The following is a 13,775-nucleotide window of genomic DNA, read 5'->3' on the forward strand; positions in this document are numbered from 1 at the left end:
TTTTTCGTCATTCGAAATGACTCCAACACAAGAGTTGTCTGTAAATTGGAATCAAATGTGAACCCAAAATACATAATGTGTGAAATTACATTTCCTTTAAGTCAAAAGGGTTTGTCAAACACGGATGACTGACTGGTTTAGTAACATATTGATTATGTTTCTGATGTCTGATGTGCCTCTGAGATACATTAAGTTAAAGACCTTTTGTACCTATAGATATATATATATATATATAATTAAATTTTTGACTTTTGCAGACTCTACTAAAGAACACATCAGTGCTGGTGATTAGTGATATGTTTTTGAGACTTTGAAAAAATCTTTTTATATTTATCTCAGATTTGGTCCTTCAGTGTGATTGGATTTAGTTTTTATTAGAAGCTCCCAGCCTGGATAGTAAATTGTTACGGGTATGCCTGTAAAATCAAGGCTGATATGTAAAAGATGATTATCCGATTAGTTCTGAAATAACTCTCCGTACCACCAAATAGCACTGGCACCACTGGTTACTCCTGTTTCTTATCTCAAGCATGTTACATGCCTGAATATATGTTGTAATGATGTATCATATATCACTACGACAATGTTCTGCCCATGGTGTAAGAAAAAGGTCTTCCTACAATTTATATAAACATGTATTCATAAATAACTGGAAGAGCTGCTCTGTTTGGAATACAAAAGGTCACTCTGATACCACCATTGTTGCAAGAAAACGCAATCAGAATACAGAGTTCATCTGCCAAAAAGCATTAAAAGCAGCTTAGCATCTAATAAAATATTGTTTGTTTTAGAAGGGATAACAACCCTGTGATTGACCCCTCAGTAACCGCTAACACAGAGTTGTCAGGTATGGGAGTTGTCTGTGACTTTGTCTTAGAAGCCCTTTCACAGAGTGTTTTCCGTTCTTGGAAGGTAATTGTACCATGACACTCGATGAACTTACAGATAATAAACAACTCTGGTTCCCCTCAGCTCCATGGCATCTTTCAGCTCATTGTTTTTATTTTACAGCCCGCAACTTTATTGCTTTGGTTCAGTCTCTCAGCCCACATCAAAGTCATTTCCAACAGCAGTAGGCAGTTGTCGGGGGACTAGCTGGTAAACATAGTAGAGCATAAAAACATACGTTTCCCTCGGGAGTTAGTGAAGACCAAAACTGAGCTAAAATAAGAGTGTTTATAGGATTTACGCTTACCTAGTGGAAGTAGGTAATAGGTAAAGGGTAGGTAAAGTAATGCTGATGTTTCTACATGTGTATAATAGGTTACTGTCTGCTATAGCTACGGCTAATATTATTAATAAAAATAATGTTAATAAATAGGGTTTTAGGCTGAACTGCTGTAAAAACAGTTGCTGTGAACCCGGTGGCTTGCCAAAGTTTGCTAACGTGTTCATAACAATTTAAAAGGTGACAAAATAACCGTGTTACAGTTTGTTTCACTGCTCACAAGTGGTCAAATATGTGATTGATGCTGATTTAAATGAAATATTATTATGCACATAGTGTGTATTTGTGTGTGATCTTTGGACTGCCGAGATGTGCACATGGATATGCAGTACCTTATAAATCAATGAAAATCATTTCTTCTCTCCCTGAGCACTGTTCTAGCTCGTAAGGAAAAGACAGAAAAATCTAATTGGCCTCATGAGGGAGATGAGTGTTAAAACTATGTCATTACCCCTTTTGGATTAAAACCAGAGATGCTGGTACAAAGTTCATTGTCATTCATCAGTTGGCACACCTACATTTTATTAGTTTATGAACTTGCTTTCATGCCATGGAAGTTAATGTTGTCCCAGAGCATCCAGGATGGCAGCTCGCCATGAAAGCCCAATAAAGTCTATTCTCTGGGAGACAAAAAAAAAGGTTTTATTGGGAGACAGCTTCGCCTACAGGACATGTTTATTCTACAATGTGTGAAGCCGTCGTAAAATAATCCTGTATTTTAAGATAAGAGCAAATATTGTGTCATTTGAACGATCAATTCATCAATTCATTTAATTTTCTAATGATCTAATGATCGCTCTCACTTTACAGTTTTCACGTTATCAATGTTCAGCGATGAGTCACTGAGCTAGGATAAAATCCTAACGTGGTTAGTCATGAAGGTGTCCTTGGTGATCTCGCCACAGAGATGCGTAAAACATGATATGGTCTCCGAAGCGGGAAGAAGTCTATAATGTCGGAGCTGTTGTCATGGCATCACAGACCCCTGGCTAAGCCTTTCAAACATGTTTTTGTATAGGTTCTGTTGAGGTGGGGGACACAGGGAAGGGCCTTTACAATGGTAATAAATAGGCAAAGAGCCAGGAGACACACGCAACAATTGAGCTGAACTGATCCCCTAATAAAAGGCCCCCTGAGTGTTTGTGAGTCTGCCGGTCTCAAGAGAACGCAAGGAGTGGAAATATAAATCTCTTCGGAGACAGATGTAAGCATCAGTCCAGCACCAAATTGCAGAGGCTGGTTGGATACACTTCATTTCAAAGACACTTCTAACCAAACAAAAAGAGTTGGTTACAACTGAAATAAATCTTGACAATTCACCACAGTTGCCTCACTTATAGAGTCGAGGAAGCTGCATTTCATCTAACGAGTACAAAATCCTTTCAAAGACTAATCGGTTAATGTTTAGAGTTATATGAACCCACCACAGATAAGACACTTTCATGCTGTTGCAACTATTGTAAAACAATCGGCGGGTGTTAGAAGAATCATTTGTTGCACTGAATAGGTTGACACACCTTTCCTTTACAGAGATAAAGGAGCTGAATACGCAACCGGGATGTTAGAATGAGATACGTTATTCTTTATTGTTGTTGCTGTTGTTATTCACACAGCTGTTACACTAAAATCAATTTTGGGAAGAAACAGCAGATCTGCACAGTTTGCCTATAGGAATTCACATGCTGACGTCCTGCCAAAATCGATGATGAGTGGTGTGGAAGGGAATGCAAATGTACTGCTGTTCGTCTGTCACAGACACGTGCAGAATAAGAGGATATCCTATGATGGCTGTTGCAAAAATAAACAGTTTCACCTTCTAACTCGCTAATTACACTCCCACTGTGGAAGTCAGATAAGCCAAAAACCGTGACAGCGGTATTGGACCTGCTAATGCGTCCTATCCTGAGCAACCACAGCAAACATTACACCTTGGATATTTCATAAACAAATAAAAATGACACAGAGGCAGCAGGGAATTTCTGGGATGTCATAATTCACTTGTCTTTTCTAACAATATCTGGACGAAGGGTTGTTACACCACATTGGTATTGATGAGAAAAACGGATCAGTCACAGGGTAAACAAAGTTAAGACCTTAAGAACAGCCCATGAATGCGACATGTCTGAGAATCTGCAAGAATTTATGTTTACGTTTCCTTTTCTGTTCAAACAATAATGAGAGGATAGCAGGCTAATTCATCTTTAGTTTGAGATGGTTCAGGTTGGTTGTATAATCCAGTGTGGGCCGGCTCACCAGCGCACTGACCCGCACTTGCTTTACCAGCAGTCTCATGATTGTGATCTGCTAAGAAGCTGTTCACTAGTGATGAATTCAGAGTGTGTGCAGGCGTGCGAGATTGTGTATTTGGGTGTTTTCTGGGCAACGCATCCTGACAGTCAAACACATGGTGAGGAATCGGAGCCCTGGCAAATCATTTAAATTGTCTCTTTTGTTTCTGTCCGCTTTCACACCGCTTGCAGCTTCATTCCTCTCCTTGTCAGCGGGAGGCCATTGTAAAGAATGACCTCTCTTGATTAAAACATCTGTGGCGGGACAATTTATCAACCTCGTCCACCAAACGATTTCTCTTTTTTTTTTGTTTTTTTGTAGCCTTAACAAAAAGTTGAATGATGCATTAGGATATGATGCAAGCAACAATGTGCAGTATTTGTTTTGAAGATTGTTTCCTTTGGACACAAAATACCATGTGACCCAAACTGTAATTAGATAAGTTTGAGCAATTAGTAAAATGAGTTCCTGACTGCGACAGGCGGTTTTGTGGGTCACTGGGCTTCTGCGTTGTCCATGCTCCTCAACCTCGAACCCATCAGTCGGTTTGTTCAACCACCAACCCACAGTTTTCCCGACAAACACTCAGAGAATGTGTGTTGTTTGATTCTATCTTCCCTATTTTAAGCTCATTGCTCCACTTTGTATTGCTTTGGGAGAAACGGTGTGGCAGGATGAGGAGACTGGCGTCTGAAAGATAAAGTGAGCCAAACCGAGCTGTCCAAACCGTCTTGTCAAGCTTTTACTAAATTACTTTTGTTATTTATTGTGGCCTGACAATTACAACAATAAAACATGGCTTGAACGCAGATCTAATATTTGGAATGGCATTTCCCAAACCACAAGCCGTCCATCATGTCCTGCTTTCAATCACGACGGTGGATTCAGTCCATTTTTATGTTTCGTTTTTGCTTTCTGCTTTTCTTTTAGTGCAAGAATATTGATATTTTACTAATGCAGATAGGAACTGGAAATGAACTGGTGTCGTCTTGCATGAATTATTCTTTTGTCTCATCAAAGAGGGGATCCTCTCACATCCACCCAACAGCAAATCTCAGCTGTTGGCTGCATATACAAATGTTGTAATATTGCAACGAACAGCAATGTTCTGGAAAACTGGGTTTCACTCAGCAGTACGTCACTACTCTTTAATCAATCTGCAGACTTTTATTGTAGTCTGTACTATTATTTATGGCTGTGTGTACAATCTGCATGCATGGTGGGATTATTGTAGCGTAACAGCAGCAACCTCTGCTCATGGTATGTGTCACCTTTTGAACCTAAATACCTGACAAAGTCATGTGATTATCAAGCCCACCGTGACCTTCTCCTCCCCTTGACATGTACTTTCTGCCGCTGTTATAGTCATCAGTTCCATTCGCTGGAAATGTTGAAGGCTTTCACAACATTTACTTCAACTCTTACGTGAATTACTCACACGGGGCTGCTCAGTGTGTTTATACGTTGGGTGTTTTTAGGCATTCTGCACATTCCTCTACTTGTGGTCTGAACAGCTCACAAGTGACAAGATATGGTTTAGAGAAGATATAAGCTGGAGTAGTCTGATGAGATAGCAACCATGTGGTAAACTGTGAAATATTTGTGCAATCACTTACCATAACTGATGTTCAAAGTTTAGCAAAGTTTGACACCTTCCTTAGTATCATAACAGCTTTTATGTGGTATTTCTGTTTTATTTCGATTTCTTCGAGCATTGTCTCAGGAAAGGCTGAAAAGGAAAGGCCATCAAGTTTTCTTTTTTAATATTAGTAAGTCATTACATGCGGACCTTCTCTACTGGCAGCTCGCTAGAGCACACTGCTTTTAAAGTGTTTGAGAGAGGAGTTGGTTTGATTGACAACATGACAATATACTGTATGGCTCCAAATCCCATCTCTTTTTGTGTGTGCACTGCATGCATCCAGCCATAAACATGCCAAACGTTCACCACTCCAGCATACATACAATTGATTCAGTGATTCCATCAAAAACTCTCAACGTAGTCCTCGGGCCACACCTGTCTCTGGAACTTTTTGCTCCAGTAACACTTTTGTACCCTAGATCCGGTTATGGAGTCTAGAACATGTAGTACAATTGCGTCAGAGCAGACTTGGAACAACATGTGCACCAACAAATCTAGCTTGAGGGCTGGTTTCAGAAATGTTCACATCGATCTCTTCAGTTCAGGATTTCACTTTAAGAAGAAAACGTTTGAGCGTTGAGTAACAGATGAGAGGCAGTAGCTCCTTAGTGCATCAGTCGTCACTTATTAGCACGGTATCCATAACCAAACACCTGGATTATTTGTCAATCTTTAAATGATTGTAATCTAACTTCTTACACTCTTTTGATTAAGTAAGGCCAAACAATAATATGGAGGCAAAATAGTTTTTTTCAGTTTGTTTTTGCATCTTGGCTAAAAGAGGAGGAAAGGTGATGGGATTCATCGTCCACCATTTTCCTTTTCCTATTTTGTTGCACTAATAAAATGCTTCATGTTGGCTACCACACATCCTTCCGGACATTATCTCAATTATCAAACAAATCCAGGTTTGTTTTGCTTCATAAAGAGTATTTTTACTTATGATACTTTAAATTGGTTTAGCTAATAATAATAATTCAGTGCTTTTGCTTAACTTTTACTAATTTTGAATGTGAGACTTTTACAAGCAATGGAGTATTTTTTACATTGTTGAATGAATACTTCTTACACCTCCGTCTTACACTGACAAAAGTAAACAGCTACCAAACGTAACTTGAAATGTAAAATGGCCCCTTTAGAATAACCAAGTGTGCATGCAGTGCATCTTAAAAATGTATTATGTGCAGGACTAATGAGGATATGTCAGCAATCCTTGGTAACAAATAGTTCTTATCTACATCCTGTTCCTGGGCAGCGAAGTACAGTACAGAAAGAAAACAACTGTTTTAGGTGTGTCTCGGTCAAAAATTTGACGTGATATAATATGGAAGACAAAACAGATATCTCTATCCATACAACCCTTTGCCCCAATGCTCTTAAACATAAGATAATATGCAGTTATTGAGCTGGTGGACGGGACAAATGTTACAAAGTAAAGACGTCAATCACATATATCTGAAGTTTCAATTCCTTTTACCGAAGAAAATAATGTCACAATCTACACTGACAGACGCTGACAGTTATTCATGATGCAGTACTGAGCTAAGTACTTGTGGTCATTGGGGTTTCCAGTTCAATGGCAGTGCAAGATATCCATAGCAATGGTTTTGCGTTTTTTGCTCTGCTACTGTCACTGTTCAGCGACGTGCCAAGTTTGAGCCCATTGACCTGGTAAGAGTACAAGCTAGTACAGTTAATAATTAAAAGGTCATACATTTGTTTAAGGACAAAACTCTCTCCTTCATCTGCCTTTGATTCTGCATAAAAAGAGTTATTTAGCCACCCTGTGATGCAATGACAGAATGTGTCACAACTATAATATTCTGTAAATCCTTCAGGTTTCATAATTTTGTAGTTGCATAACACCAGTGGAAATGGTGTGTTTCGCTGACAGTTAAATTAGTTTAACTTGATTTAAATCAGACACTTCATATCCCCTAAAAAAAATGAGCTTGTTAAACCATCACTAAGAGACTTGCAAACACCCAAAGTAGTAGCAAAGTAAATTCCATGACAGATTTTGCAGCGGCCTGGCTGCTGTTTGTTTGTCACACCCACTTGAGTTGGGGGCCAGGTGCAACAGGCAGCTCATTTCTCAAAGTTGATGTTTTACCCTGCTCCGAATTTCTTTTAAATAATTATTGAGCAAACATCCGTTCAGTTAATTAGTTATAGTTGCTCCATCTACCAGAAACGTTTCCCATTTCCAAAACGTAATACTCAGCCCACTCCACAGAATTTTATTTAGTGACATGCTACATATTCTAAAATGTTTGTTTAGGTTGATACAATCTGTCTCCTTTAGTTGTCCTCTTTTGCTTGTTTTTAAAAGTTACAAATACCACTGAAATCCAATTTAAGCTAGAAAAGAGGCTTGCATTTAATGTTTATTGACAATAAATACATTATGTTTTTTTTTATTCTCTCAACTTTTATTTTGTTTCTCTCTCTTCGTCTCAAAGTCTGTCTCAGAGTTGGCATGTGCAAAGTTTTGGGTGGTCTTGTAAAAAAACATGAAAACCTTGTCTGTTGAGAAACGGATGAGATCTGAAATTACTCTTTGGGAGTTTCCTGGCATTCACTCTCGCTCTCCCTTATGTGCTGTCAGTGATTGGTGTGAATAAGTCCTCGCGCACGACACAATTATGCAAAATTAAAAAATGAAGCACACAGGACATATTAAACTTAAAGTGCTCATAATTCATCGGGATTTAAAGCAAAAATAATTTCCGAAAACTGTAAATGCTTGAATGAGTGGAAACTTTATCTTTGGATAAAGCTATTTCAGGACCCAGTTCTATTACTCACAAAAGTCCAAAGACCAGAGTGTGGCGTACAGGGAGGTAACTGGGAGAGGGCTGGAGGACAAGCAAAAGAGGAAGGAGGGTGAGGGAGCAGAGGGAGGGAAGAGGGAGCCCAGTCTTTTTGGTTTTCTCATTAATTCAGTGTGGCCCTCTCGTTTTTTTTTAAAGCCCGCCCACTGACCATTATCAGCACAGGCCCTATATATGCAGGCTGCTGCTGTTGTTTGTGAGTGCACAGCCGTTACAGAGCTCGAACCCACAGCCACCCTGCCACCACCATGAGAGAGTTCAAGAGCAAAGACTTCTGGAGGGCCGTTCTGGCCGAACTGGTCGGCATGACCCTTTTCATTTACCTGAGTATCTCCGCAGCTATTGGGAACACGAACAACACCGGCCCACACCAGGAGGTGAAGGTGTCGCTGACCTTCGGACTGGCCATCGCCACGCTGGCCCAGAGTTTAGGCCACATCAGTGGAGCCCACCTGAATCCTGCAGTTACCTTCGGGATGCTTGCCAGCTGCCAGATCAGCGTGTTCAAGGCGGTCATGTACATTGTGGCCCAGATGCTGGGTTCAGCTCTGGCCAGTGGCATTGTGTATGGGGCACGTCCAAATACCACTGACGCACTGGGGCTTAACTCTGTAAGTAAAGTTTGGTATTACTGCTGTTGACAGAACATGTGATACTGTGTGATTTAAAATCAGGAGCTCTAAAACATCCCACTCTCACCAAGAAATGTCATGCAGCAGTGTGTATTTAAAGCGCCTTTACAATCTAAAATTGACCTCCCAGTGAAAACCTAGACTCTATGTGGGTACTTGATTTGGCACCGTTTGTGTTGTTCTTTGGACATTCTGTCATTGCTTATTATTGAATAGTGATGACACATGATTGAAGCACACCAAACTGCAAATTGCTGAAAGAATCTGCAATAAAAGTATGCAAAGTCAACCCTTTGACATTTATTCTCACTTGTTTTGGTAAATTAGTTGGTTGTTTTTTTTGCATGCTGGAATGCTTCACTTCTCTTTGACCTATCTGTAACATCAGCTGTCTTCTTCTCAAAAAACGTGTGAGTTTCAAGGCATGATATCATTGTGGAGAAACTGTACTGCCCCCATACATGGTGTACCACAGCTAAATAATTCTGAATAGAAATGATCAGGTTTTCCAGAAATTATAAAAAAATAAAAAATAAACAATGTGCCACTTTGGAGCCTCTGCCAAATTGCTGTCAGGCTTGCAGGGCGACGCCAGCGTCTGCTAAATGACAAGTGGTCGCGATAGGAAACTATCCATCTAACTGACACAAACCCTTGTTGTTTTGAACTCCTCTCTAACTCTTGCAGCTCAACGGTGTCACTCCCAGCCAAGGTGTAGGCATAGAGCTCCTGGCAACCTTCCAGCTGGTGCTGTGTGTCATTGCAGTCACTGATAAAAGGCGGCGTGATGTCACCGGCTCAGCACCCTTGGCCATTGGCCTCTCGGTCTGCCTGGGACACTTGGCAGCTGTAAGTTTCACCTTAAAACCGTCTCCAACGCAGTATAATAATTATCTAGGATTATGCACAGGGCGTTTGAGCAATGTAAACAAGCAACAGATACGATAGGGGCTCTTGGAGTGGAAGAGATTCATGCATTAGTTTCAGCTAATAACCCTCACCCCTGACTCCATTATGCCACCAGACCATGTAGCTGAAGATATCCTCTTATGCTGTCTCTTCGTTGTTCATTACAGATCAGCTACACAGGCTGCGGCATCAATCCCGCTCGCTCCTTTGGCCCGGCTTTGATCCTGAGCGATTTCACAAACCACTGGGTAAGTCAGAGACGGAAGAACACAAGCTCTTTTACGCCTGCCTCACATTTTTCTGCATGCATATTACATGTCAAGCTTCAATAATTCAACTCCATAACAGACGGATGATTCTATTACCAGGGAATTCTCCCTCACGAGTTAATCAGTTATAGCGTTCCTATTGTTGTTTCACAGCAGACACATCGACAAAAGTAAACCTTTTGAACTTGAATCTTATGTGTATGATCTTCCTGTGATAACGATGTGTTCACACGTGACAGATTAACCAATGCCAATCCAGAGATTGATCCAGAGTTTTCCATTGCAGGTGTACTGGGTGGGGCCAATGTGTGGTGGCTTAGCAGCAGCTCTCATTTACGATTTCCTGCTGTTCCCCAAATTCGATGACTTCCCTGGGCGCATGAAGGTCCTGGTCAGCGGCCCAGTGGACGAATATGACGTCAACGGAGGAAACGACAACGCAACTGTGGAGATGACGTCGAAATAGTCCCATACAGCCACAGCCACTTTCTTTGTACATGTTTATGCTCCTGTAAAAAAAAAAAGCTCTTGAATTTAGTGTATAGTGCTGTTTTGAAATGCCGATGAGGATTGTGGCCACGGGTCAATTAGTGTCTCTCTGACGTAGAATTCATTCCTTTGTTCGACCCCCACACGAAAGCTGCTCCGGCAAACAAGTCGAGGATGTGAGAGTCTTGACAGAGCAGCGGGCTGAAATGTTTTCCCATATCAGTATTCTAATGATGAGCCATTTTATTTGTTGTATACCCTTTGTGTCTATATCACTTTTTTTATTTCTGATGGATAATGTTTTATGTGTGCACTCTTGAAAAGTTTCTCCCTTTTTTAAGTAAATAAAACACTTGTTGTTAACAGCTGGTACTCCATGTGCTTTCTTGTTATATAGATACCAAATATGAATACATGTTTGGTATCTGATGTTATAGATTAGATTGTTTCTTCTCAATGCAATCAGCACCAAGCAATCAGGCATAAGAACCCTTATTGAATGCAGAAAAAAAGTAATTGTAAATGTAATTAGAGCACAGTATATTAGAATTGTTAGTGTGTTTTGCAGAATATTTCCAGATGAAAATATACAGATTCATCCATTGCCAGATTAATCTTTTAGGGGGCTCCAGGGCAAACATGTGCTGGGTCTCTTCCAGTGAACCTGAGGAGTTTAGCGCCTGAGGCCCTTGAGGTTTGCCCGTAGTCCAGTCTTGGATTTGTATGATAACAAATCAGTATACAGAGGTCTGCATTCCTGAAGAGCTTGAGCCAAATGATCTAATTAATTATTTATAGGCCAACATGTTTCAGTTTGTGTGTTTCTCAATGTCGGGACAATTAAACAAAGATAATGAGCAATGTTCTAGTCAGGTGATCTAAACGTGAGAGAGCAGAATTTTTCACCGGAAAGTCAGACAAATGTGTAGAGCTGAAGAAGTAACAAAACAAAGAAACGGTCAACCCACAAAAAAATGAAATATGGATCAAAACCTGCTATCACACCCAGACTGATTATAGGTATTTAAATGCTCATGGAAAGATTAGACAAGCACTAAATCTGAGTTATTAGCGTTATCTGGTGTCAAAGGTTGATTCAACGTGCGTGTGTTTACAAACAACAGACTTCAGCCCTAGACTCGCTCTACCCTCTTCAGCTGAATTTGAATACATCGGCAACTTATATGGTCAAATTACTGATCCATGCCTAATCAGCATAAATTGTTACTGAGAACTCTTGTCTGGTGACATTTTAAGTTGGGGAGGCACAGAAAAACGTAGTCCAGTAGGAATCCTCGACTTAAATTTTGGACCTGGATACTCAGCTATCGTTCCAATATCATTGTGTTTTCTTTGCACGGCCCAGCTGTTGCTGCTGATTGATGGATAGCCTCTCTAGCTCAACATCCCTTTTTTTGGTCATTTTTGGGTTTGAAGTCTTGGCTTTCAGAATAGGTATGTCTTATCACCAAATTCAGGTGACCGATAAAACGTTGACGTTTGCATAGGCATGGTGAGAAGCAGAGAACGGAGATCAGATATACAAACCCAAACCCAGTGACAGTCATTGTGTAAAGTGCCGTGCGATGCTTAATATTTTCAGTACAAAAACAACACTGATATCATTAGAAAGCCTGGTTCTGGTTACTCCCAGATGCCAAAGAGCAAAGAAAAGGAAATTAAAGAAAAACAATATTACTGTGAGTGAGGGGTATGTGACAAGGAAATAAGATGTGATCAAACTTTTTTGGGGAAAACATCCGGAGTCTTTTTCACCCAACAGACACATGTGCAGCAGGGACTGGGATCTCAACTAAAGCTTTGAACCTGGACTCTAGATAACTGCTTGACATTAACAGATGAGTCCAAAGTATTAAGACGATTTAAAATAATTATTCACCATGATTATGACATTATGTTTTCATTTACTTCAAGCAAATAAAAAGAGGGGAAACCTTTGACATTCTAAGAAACATGTTACTCTGCTTAACAGACCAGCATACATATCGATTATATACTTGACTTGCTTTCCATTCTGCACGCTTGAATTCTCTGTGTTTATTCAATAATCCCTGAGTTAGGTTGAGGTCCAGCTCTCATAAGAGTCCACAATAATAAATCCTCTTAGGGATCCTGATGTTATGTATGCCCTGTGTGTGGGCTGGAAGGATCTTCAAACTCTCCTGCGTTCAACTAGAAAGAGCTCTGTCTTCCCAAAATGGTTCTTTGGATGAAAATGGTTGTTATTTGAAAAACCCCTTTCTTCAAAAAGGGAAATCCAGCCCTTCAGGAAGAACCCACATGTAACCCTTATTTTTAAGAGTGTCAAGGTGGAAGTGGGGCTTATGAGATGTACAGTAGAGTAGTATCAGATATGCATGTGCCAAAAGAATAAGGATGTTTTTTCCACAAATGAAATATTGTCTGACAGGAGAGTTGGCAGGCCCGTAGCGCTGCTCCTGCTCATACGGTTAGAAAGGGTAACCTTTGTCCTTCCTGTCGATTCTCCACTTATCTCTGGCGTTTACTTTATTATGTGCTGTATATTACGATACACCTCTTCCATCCTTCTGAATGAATAACTCCTTCATCCTCTCATTGATGTTATCATCTCTCATCTCAGGTATCTAGGCTTCAAATATGACAGTCAGGGACACCTGCAATATATCAGTGGTGTGTTTTTTTTATTTGATTTAAGAATGAAAGGAAATGACTGAATTATGGAAATCAAAAGGTATTTGGCAACGTGTTCTTTTATGAAGAAAAGATGGGGATGTGCTCCTTTTCTTGGATGGAGCATAGTTGCCCAAAGGCAAAAGTGATGCTTTGACTGTTTTCTCTTTCTTATTTCACTGAGGAGAAGAGAAGAAGCAGCGTGACCCTTTAACCTGTCAGTCCGTCCACACATTAAGGCAGAATGGGAGGCTGGTTTCCTTGTTGGGAATTCAAAAGGTCCCATTTCCTTCACAGCGGCATATGACTGATGTTGACTTCAATGCAGCCGGCCCTGCATGACACAAGCTCAGAATAGAATATGTAGATTGAAAGATAGGGAAACCATTCACAAACACTTGCAAAAAAGTAATGACCAGCGTCCTTCACACGTCGTTCACACCTCAACACCAGTTCGCCTGGAGTTAAGCCAAATAACAATAAGATGCCTTTTTAAAATCCTAGATCATAAGGAGGATAGCCTATTCTTAATTTTACATTACAGCAATAATAATAAAAATGCAAATGAACAGCATGGATTGAATTATGCACACAAGCTTGCAGAGTGCTGCATTGTGTTATTTTGTATGCAGCACAAAAACCTTGCTCAGTATTTTCCTTTTTATAAAAATAAAATTTCGACATTCAGTTAACACTCCTTCTCTCAAAGTAACAGTTTGCTGCAGTCTTTAATGAATTGAGAATAACAGTAAAAGCCTTCTGTTTAATTAGAAAAGTGCTGAACAGAGCTGGTCATTCTCACCTGGTGAA

General features: G+C 40.1%; 1 protein-coding gene across 1 annotated transcript; it reads left to right on the plus strand.

Moving 5' to 3' along the window:
• The first annotated feature begins 8,099 nt into the window (after positions 1-8,099).
• Positions 8,100-10,657, plus strand: LOC142956287 (aquaporin-1-like). Its single transcript, XM_076097808.1, has 4 exons — positions 8,100-8,604; positions 9,313-9,474; positions 9,702-9,782; positions 10,090-10,657. Exons 1-4 carry the CDS (start codon positions 8,242-8,244, stop codon positions 10,267-10,269), a joined length of 786 nt encoding a protein of 261 aa, XP_075953923.1. The 5' UTR covers positions 8,100-8,241; the 3' UTR covers positions 10,270-10,657.
• The last annotated feature ends 3,118 nt before the right edge of the window (positions 10,658-13,775 follow it).

Source organism: Anarhichas minor, unplaced genomic scaffold (assembly GCF_050575085.1).
Source record: "Anarhichas minor isolate MPS153535 unplaced genomic scaffold, ASM5057508v1 ptg000024l, whole genome shotgun sequence".
In the NCBI taxonomy this organism is placed as follows: Eukaryota; Metazoa; Chordata; class Actinopteri; order Perciformes; family Anarhichadidae; genus Anarhichas; species Anarhichas minor.

Coding starts and splice junctions, on each gene's coding strand:
- LOC142956287 (XM_076097808.1), top strand. CDS start 8,242: ATGAGAGAGTTCAAGAGCAAAGACTTCTGGAGGGCCGTTCTGGCCGAA. Junction 8,605..9,312: donor ACGCACTGGGGCTTAACTCT/GTAAGTAAAGTT, acceptor TAACTCTTGCAG/CTCAACGGTGTCACTCCCAG. Junction 9,475..9,701: donor GCCTGGGACACTTGGCAGCT/GTAAGTTTCACC, acceptor TGTTCATTACAG/ATCAGCTACACAGGCTGCGG.